The 9,153-nt window shown below is 34.6% G+C and overlaps 1 protein-coding gene across 1 annotated transcript in view; it reads left to right on the forward strand.

The window, feature by feature from the left end:
- LOC110465898 (E3 ubiquitin-protein ligase RNF13-like) overlaps positions 1-6,390 on the forward strand; it is a 21,985-nt gene extending 15,595 nt beyond the window's left edge. Inside the window, exons 5-11 of the mRNA XM_021522038.1 lie at positions 1,252-1,342; positions 1,691-1,784; positions 2,550-2,658; positions 3,440-3,533; positions 4,189-4,269; positions 4,796-5,005; positions 5,549-6,390. Of these exons, the coding sequence (XP_021377713.1) occupies positions 1,252-1,342; positions 1,691-1,784; positions 2,550-2,658; positions 3,440-3,533; positions 4,189-4,269; positions 4,796-5,005; positions 5,549-5,883 (1,014 nt within the window). The 3' untranslated portion in view covers positions 5,884-6,390. The remainder of the gene's footprint in view (positions 1-1,251; positions 1,343-1,690; positions 1,785-2,549; positions 2,659-3,439; positions 3,534-4,188; positions 4,270-4,795; positions 5,006-5,548) is intronic.
- Positions 6,391-9,153: the final 2,763 nt, after the last annotated feature.

Below are 9,153 nucleotides of genomic sequence, written 5' to 3' on the forward strand. Positions count from 1 at the left end.
GAACTCTGCATTATTGCCCTGAAAAATACACTAAAAGATACATATACAACTCAAAAATACATTGCTAGAAGTAAGGGAGAAAGCTACTTAGACCAGTTTCAAAGAGAATGGGCCAAATGGCAAAACTTTTTTTGAAACACCCAAACTTGAAATTACGACTGATTTACCATAAGTAACTTATCAATTTATAAATATATTTGTTGTATTGAGTAAATGTAAATATTGATTACGCTCACACTGACTGCTAGCTTAGAAATTCAAAATGTAATACAAATTTTCAACAATCCTACCTTTCCTTTTTGATAATTGTATTGATGTTTGTATGATAATGAATGAGTGTGTGTATGTCTTTATATATGTTTGTGTTATGTCATGTTATGTATATATATTGTAACTGTATTGTATACTGAAGTAAAAATTTGAAAAAAATAAAAATAAAAAATAAATAAAAAGTTATGGCTTGATTGTCAATTTGATTACTATAAACATGCATGTATATGTATTTGTAAAATAAAATGGAAAGTAAAATCACATTAAAAGATGCATGGCAAAGTCCAGAAATCAAATCTGATTAAATCTGCAATATTGTTTTCATATTTTGCTACATCTAGATCTAGTTGTTTTATTGAAAAAAGGCAAGAGCGGTCGTAAATGCACAATAATGCCTTAGACGTTTATATTTACATTATGTACATATTGGTCAAAGAAATACGCTGTATTTTGATATTTTTGTAACGAAATATCAAATATATATAAAACAGCTACAATAAAATATGATTGACAGCAGTTAAACGTCTTCACCAACGATGGGCATTGATTATTATTTCCTTTGTTTTTATAACCGGAACATGTTTATTATTTAGTTTATTGAACAATTTTGTGCATTTTCAGTCAATAAATTGTGTAACCTACATACACTATAAATTGCAGATTGTCCGTCTGCAATGTGCTACAGTATTTCAAAATGCGTACATGTTAAGGCATTCACCTCGGTAGACACATTTAAACTCTTTCAATTCAAAGGTTGGAATAATTCATTCATAAGGAAATTTCAGGGGTGATTGAGTTAATGCTGTTGGTGTTTGTATGCAGTATTTCTTTCAAATGTACTCTATACATACAGGTATTGAAAAATGTTTTCATGAAATGACAGCCATACTCCAAACCTCTTTGTATCATCACTGCACTATATCACCAAAATCTGCGATGTATTTCGCTTTGTAGATGTATTTAACTTTCTTTTATTTTCAGGTGCTAAACGCTCAGAAACTTGGATACCAGGGCGCAATTATCCAAAATCGCTTCGAGGATGAGAGGCTTGTTGCTATGGGAGGAGATTCTCGTAAGTAAAGCTTTCCTTAACCCTTCCACCACTGTGGACCATAATGGAATCATCCAGATCAATGCATGATTGAGTTTACTAATGTAACATAGGGGTGTAAGGGTTAATATCGTAAAATTTGTTTGTGTGGATCAGGTTTTCTCAGGAAAAAAAATCTATTGTAGCAAAAATCAAATATTTTCTTTTGTGAAATATTAAGATTTTCATGTGAGTGCTCTGTTAGCTGAATGTCCATACATTACATCTTCTTACCTGTCAGATCTGTGAGAGTCACTTTCTCTATTCTATGTTGTTCATTCCCAGCCAAAGCTTTGCTGTACTGTTAGATTGTTACTGTGTATGTTTTAGATATGTATGAGGTGAATATCCCGTCAGTGTTTGTGGGCTGGACCAGTGGATATGAGATTGGCCAGAAATATTGCTATCAGTGTTCGTTTTCCAAGTAAGTCATGCCGATTGTTAGATACCTTAAATCTTGAAAATAAACCTGATTTGAAAGTAAGACGGCTTAGAAAATAAGCTTGGGACTCTTTGCAGTCAAAAATATCTCAAAAGTAAGCTGGCATCAATACTGTGGTTACGATAAGATACGTATCACGATACGGTGTTCACGATACGATACGTATCCCGATACTGTGGTCACGATACGATACATATCCCGATACTGTGGTCACGATACGATACGTATCCCGATACTGTGGTCACGATATGATACATATCCCGATACTGTGGTCACGATACGATATGTATCCCGATACTGTGGTCACGATACGATACATATCCCGATACTGTGGTCACGATATGATACATATCATGATACTGTGGTCATGATACGATACGTATCCCGATACTGTGGTCACAATATGATACATATCATGATACTGTGGTCACGATACGTATAGTAATGGTAGAAGCAAATGAAAAGATTTGTTGCAAATTTTGAATGGCAATTTTACAACAAAAAATAGACTTGGTCCACAATGAGCATGACTCAAGTTTCACAAAATTCACGTCTTTCCACGTGCATATTGTGCATTCAGAAACAATAAAATCTGTAAAATATCGTAAAATATTGGGTATCGTACGGTATTCAAAATATGCGATATGTCGTTGCAGTCATACCAACAAAAGTGATTTATATCAGTTGAAATGATTTGTTTCATAATTGTTGGAATTTAAATAAAGTTGATATAACTCTCTCCCATAGTTACACTATCACCATCACCAACAACACACCGCAGGACTTTAAGCCGTACATCCTGTGGCCCTTTGCTATCGTAGTGGGGACCTGCTTCATCCTCATGCTCTCCTTCATGGTAAGTTGACAGTCATTCCGCCAAGATCTGAGACTTTTAAAATGTTCTTTGTAAATACCATTTACCATTTACCTGGTATACTTTTGTTATAAACAAATAGACTCTGAGAATCGGAAGAAAGGTGTAAAGTTCCGGTCTTTAAGGTGCATAAAAATAGCTGTTAGAAATGTATATGTAAACACCAAGATGATAAGATAATTATCTCCCAGACGTATGTACAAACATGACTTTTGTGTGTCGTGACATTTTTGTCATAAGAAAAATAAATCAAATGAAAAAAAGATAAAACATCAATATTCTGTAAAGTAAAAGACTAAAAGTCTATAAGTGATCTGAAGCTTTGCTCTCCTAATATTTGCTAAGTTGAAGATAAGTTTGGTTCATGTATCTATGCAAATACTGTATACCGGGAAATTTTGGCCCACTCATACATTCTCCCTTTACTAATGAAATCAATTTTCACCCAGTGTTAAATTTGCCCTTCACATCCAGTTACTATATATACTTATATTCGCTGTTATGAATATTTCGTCTTTATCAGAAAAGGTGAAAACAGCAAATTTAATTGCAGCAAAATTTTGCAGTATGTAAGCTGGGAGTTGGACATTAATAATCAATCCATCATCAAGCTGGTTTGATAGCTTTAATCCGATATGTTATACTTTTGACATCTACTGTGTCCGAACCAAATCCAGTTCACATTACCATGGTCAAATATCATTGTAAAAATGCAGAAGGTTTTTCACTATTAATAAAAAATATGATCTCCAAAATGTTTCAGATATTTAAATGGTGTAGAGACATCAGCAAAAGGAAGAAGTCTAGACTTTCCACTAAGGTGCTGAAGAAAATTCCAACCAAGAAGTTCAAGAAAGGTTTGAGCACAACAAACTTATTTTTAAGTTGACAATTTCTTCTGATAAAAAATTGTTGATGAATGGATGTAAGATTTATTTACGGCATCTGTCTGACACAGATGTGGGTGGTCAGTTAGATAATGGATAACACACTCATATGTCACCAAGATAGGGTCACCTGCATGACCACAGTGTTTTTCTCTGGTTACTCTGGTTTTCTTCCTTGCAAGCTTCGATTAGGGTGAGCAAAAGTGATATATATAAGTTAATAAGATGTTTCCATAGTTGTTGTAAAATAGATATAATTCAAGTTAACACGGGTGCAAATATGTAAAGTGTCTGTGTGACACGGATCACAAGTGTGTTAAGTGTCTGTGTGACAGATATTTGTTTAAAGTTTTTGAGCTATACAGGTTATTGTTTTAATTGTCTGTGTGACACAGATAATTGTTGAAAGTGTCTGTGTGACACAGATAATTGTTGAAAGTGTTTATGTGACACAGATAATTGTTGAAAGTTTTTGAGCTATACAGGTTATTGTTTTAAGTGACTGTGACACAGATGATTGTTGAAAGTGTCTGTGTGAAACAGATCACAATTGTGTGAAGTGTCTGTGTGACACAGATTATTGTTTAAAGTGTATATGTGACACAGATTTGTCGATGTATTACAGGGGATGACTATGATGTGTGTGCCATCTGTCTGGATGACTATGAGGAAGGAGACAAGCTGAGACTCCTGCCCTGTTCTCATGGTGAATGACACGATTTTGACAGTCATCGTGACAGACTCTACTTATGACATGTGCTTAAATGTTCCCTGTCGTCTAATATATCACACCAAAGATATAGGCAGCTGTTTGTTCCACATTTTACTGTATACAGGGAAAATCTGAAGCTTTGCTCTCCTGATAGTTGCTAAGTTGAAGAAAACATGTTTGGTTTATATATCTATGCAGATACTGTATACTGGGAACTTTCGCCCAGTTAAACGTTTGTCCCTTGTCAATGAAATCAATTTTCACCAAGTGTTAATTTTGGCCTTCACATCTAGTAACTATGTTTAAATGTTCACTATTTTGAAAATGTCTGATCCTATGACTTGAAATGATTATTCTGTACTTTGTATTCTGTATAACTCTGTGAAAAGTAGATTTCCAGAATACCTATGTCATTTGATAGAATCATAGCTGTGAGTTAATGAAAAACAAATTGTGCCAACATCTACTCTTCCTGGATAATGTACAGTATTCATGATTGTATGTGATGTTGTATCCGCAGCCTACCACTGTGTCTGTATTGATCCTTGGCTGACCAAAAACAAGAAGACTTGCCCGGTGTGTAAGCGGAAGGTCATCCCTGGAAGTAATCCTGACTCGGATTCAGACTCGGACGAGGATAACGGAAACCAGTCCACATCGGAGAGAGCTCCCCTACTCGGAAACAACAATAACACGAGGCCAGCCAGAAGGTCCACGTTTGATAATTCTGGTATGGTTCCCATGGCAGCCTAAGTCAGGCAACATTTACTACTAAAAACCCTGTTACCTGGTTACTTCTGAGTTCCTTTGTCCTGTGATATACTTTCTGTTGTCACCATGGCCAAATAAAAACATATTTACTGTGAAATCAGATATTTTTGTGGTTCCCTGACAAAACACCATTTCGTGGGTACATGAATTTTTGGATTACAAGTACCCACTAAAAATAGAGAACTAGTGGACCTATGAATTCAATGATAAAAAAATACCCATGGAATCTGTAAAATTAAAAAAACCCAGGAAAATTAGCGATTTCACAGTACCTTCTTGTAGACAACTGTATAATTAGCTGGTATGTATGTAAAAAAATCTCACATGTTGATAGCAAATCAAAGGCTCACAAAAAATGCTTAAACATCCAACTGTTTATAGATAAAATAAATATATAAATAAAGACAGTGTTTCATATTTTTAACAAGAAGTGAAATCATTCTATAACAATAACTAAAGATGGGCTTAACTGACATTTTGCTAAAGATGGGGATATTTACAGGGCTATCTGAAATGGTGCGACCACTGCTGAGGAATGTAAACGAGATTAATCCTGACTCGAGTGACAGTGATTCTGACTCGGAGGATGACGAGGAACAGCAACCCACGACTAGCTTGCGGGAAAATGTCGTCAACAGGGCCGTTGTTAACCGTGGCTACTTCAAGTCTAGTGACGAAGAGGAGGACGAGGACAAGGACAAAGTAGATGGCGATGTTAGTGGACCAAACCAAGAGACCAAACCGGTGGAAGAAAACAGACAGGGAATCATTGCTAATGTATCCATTGTGAATGTGGACCAAACGTCAGAATCCAGGATTGTTAATCATGTGGTTTGATTATTGCCAACATTTCAGGTTGTATCTGGGTGTTAATTCCTGTTTCGTTGAAGAAGATAAAGGTGTTCAGTATGTGCAGGATAATTGTGTATCCCAACACCCCTGTATCCTCAAGACTTGTTGATTAAAGGCTGTGAATGAAATGATTAATTTGGATGTGTAGAGATGTCTATGTAAAAAACCTTAAAAACTTTTTTTAAATGTTGAAAAAGTCCAAGCCTCTGAAATGGGGATGAATTAAAAGTGCTAAAGAGAAATTGCCTGCTTCTTGGCAACAAATGGAAAAGAAGTGGAAATGAAATTGCTATGTTGAAGTAAAAAGGTCACTAATGATTTAAGTGTTGTGACCTAGTGTCAAGGTCAAGTTACGGTGTATAGGTCAAGGTCATTGGTGAAGGTGTAAGATCAGTGTTTAGATTTAGGTATCACAAGTCATTTGTATTAATAAATGACAGAACTGTCAAGTACATTTTGGTCAATTCAGTACTAGGCAATTTAAAAAAAAAATAAACAGAGGGCTATTTTATTTCAGAGATATGTCTTATACATGTATTCCCAAAGGACGTCGATATTATCTCTAAATAGAGACCAAACTTTTCACAAGGCTAAAGCTGACAGTGTATTAAGTGTGAGATTTACTTCAGAAAGATTGATTTTAAATGAGGAAAACAGTTCCTCAGATTTACAAAGTACTGAAGGCATGTCTATCAGAGTTTAGGAGGTACATGTACTGAAGCGTGTGTTAAAGAATTTGCAAAGTTATGAAAGCACCTAATGGAATGTGAAAGAACGGATTGATACGTGGTACTAACACACATGGTACATAAAGAGTTTGGTGTCAACGTTAGGATTGAAAATGTCCTTGAAAGTTCTTTCTTGTTGACCTTGACCTACAAATTAAACCCAGGTGGAAAAAAAATATTATGGTACAAAATTAAGTTAAGTCTATGATTATTATTCTGTATGTGTGTGGCAATGATATTGTTTGCACCTTTAGACGATATACCTGTGTATGTAAGTTTATGATTTCTGGTGTGATGTAATTCAAATACAAGACCAGACATTTTTAAGCAGGAAACTAATATACTATTCTGATTGTCCTACTTCTCAGTTGACTTAGTAATTATTTTTGGCAAAATTACTTTTCTGTGGTTTGTTATGATTAGTTTAATTTCTTTCTGTTAATTTAAATGAAGTGGGTACATTCTCGTCTAGCTGCACATGTATAGATAAATCATTTAAGATTTCACATGTTTTAGAAATATTTCATCTGTGGTAAGTTTTTGTCTAGCTGTACATATATAGATATAAATCATTTAAGATTTCATTTGTTTTTTTAGAAATATTTCATCTGTGGCGAAAAATATAAAAAAAGCTCTAGAAATGATGAGTATGTGTGTATATAAGTATGATCTGAAGTTATATACAATTTTCCTTTTGGCTATGTAGGTCCTGTATCACTTATCTGGTAAGGTTGAACCTGGGAAAAAAACATCAGGCACAGATTGTAATGGGCTGGCTCCTGGAAAATTCAGCTCACGTAGATCGAGGGCTTATCTGTGTGAAATTAAATGGCTGACTTAATCTGAGAATGCGTTATTTCTAAATAAAACAAGATATTTATATATAGAGAATGTTGTAAATTTTAGTATACAGGAGAAAGAACATATGTAATTATTGGTTTATTGCTGTTTATTAAACCCTTTCACCACTGTAGACCATAATGGACTCATCCAGATCAAAGCATGGTAGAGTCTACTAAAATAAGATAGGGGTGAAAGAGTTAATAGAAAACTCGAAAACTGTGCATATTGAATTTTAACTATTATGCCCACCCACTCTGCAACCCAAGTGTGAGAGGTATCAAAATGTATACTCCTGTGCCACTTTGACTTTCAATCAGATGGATGGAAGCGGCCTAGATAACAAGACACATTTGTGCGAGTGTTGTATTTTAACAATATTTCGATAAGGAAGCTAGCTTATATTCTACTTCAGTTGCAGTCAGATGGAAACAAAATAATGCATTAGAGTTCAATATAATTTTAAAATATGATATAAATATTGTGCCACATCACGTAATTCTTGTTAAACCTCCGCGTGGTTTATGTCCTTCAAACAAGGTCATAGTTTGATGACTTTTGCTTCAACCAATCAGTGAGGCAGTCTCAGAATGCTTAGCGCTGTAAGTTAAACAGACACACCCACATGAAAGCTTCTCTCGATGCCCGTGTTTAGACATAGGATCATTGATCAAAATGATGATGCTTGTAAATGAAATTGCCAAGAGAATTATTTAGACTATTTAAAGAATGATTGAGCTTTTTTTAGCTGTCTTGTAGTACATACTGTGCAATCTGTATGAACCTTATGTCAACACATCCTGAAGAAAGTTTGGGGAATGGCCAAACCTAAATTATTTTAAAAGTTGTAAATACATCGTAATTGGTATGTTTTGAAAAGAGAATGGATTCATGACATTGAATATTCAGGACTTATACAGTGAAACCTGTCCGAAGTTGACACCCCACAAACCGTTGTTCCTAGCCGCTATAGACAGGTTTTGTAGGATTAAAACCCGTCTTTGTAGGATTAAAACCTGTCTTAAGTGAACACCCCACAAACCATTGTTCCTAGCCGTTATAGACAGGTTTGTAGGATTCAACAGGGTTAATTGACACAGAAACGTATACAGTGGGACAATATGAAGGATATAGGTTTCATTTCAGACAGATTATACTGTACAAGTCGTAAATTATAGATTATACTGTACAAGTCGTAAATTATAGATTATGCTGTACAAGTCGTATATTATAGATTATACTGTAAAAGTCGTAAATTATAGATCTTATCCTTCACTCAGGTTTGTTTCTGTACAGTGTGTTTTTTTAACAATTCTTTCTGTTTCGCAAATTTACAATTCTAACATTTTTGTTGGGAAAATCAGTCTGAAATTATTCATATGAGGTCAGAATCATCCTGGTAATGATCGATATTTAGTTCAAACCTCAAAAATCTTGAGAACAAATGTACTGCGATACAGAGTAGCTGGATAACTATAGATCCCTACATATTAGTCTTACAGACCACTAGTATGTAAGGGGTACATTCTGTTGCGTAGCATTGATTTAAATAATTGCTTTTTTGCATCATATTACATCATTATACTCATTATAAAATCATTTAAATGAATGAATTGGTTTCCCCTGATCATACTGTATATATGGTGTTTTTTTTTTTGCTGCTGTTGAATTTTTCACCATTCCCCCC

The sequence above is a fragment of the Mizuhopecten yessoensis genome, unplaced genomic scaffold (genome assembly GCF_002113885.1).
Source record: "Mizuhopecten yessoensis strain PY_sf001 unplaced genomic scaffold, ASM211388v2 scaffold11105, whole genome shotgun sequence".
Taxonomy (NCBI): domain Eukaryota; kingdom Metazoa; phylum Mollusca; class Bivalvia; order Pectinida; family Pectinidae; genus Mizuhopecten; species Mizuhopecten yessoensis.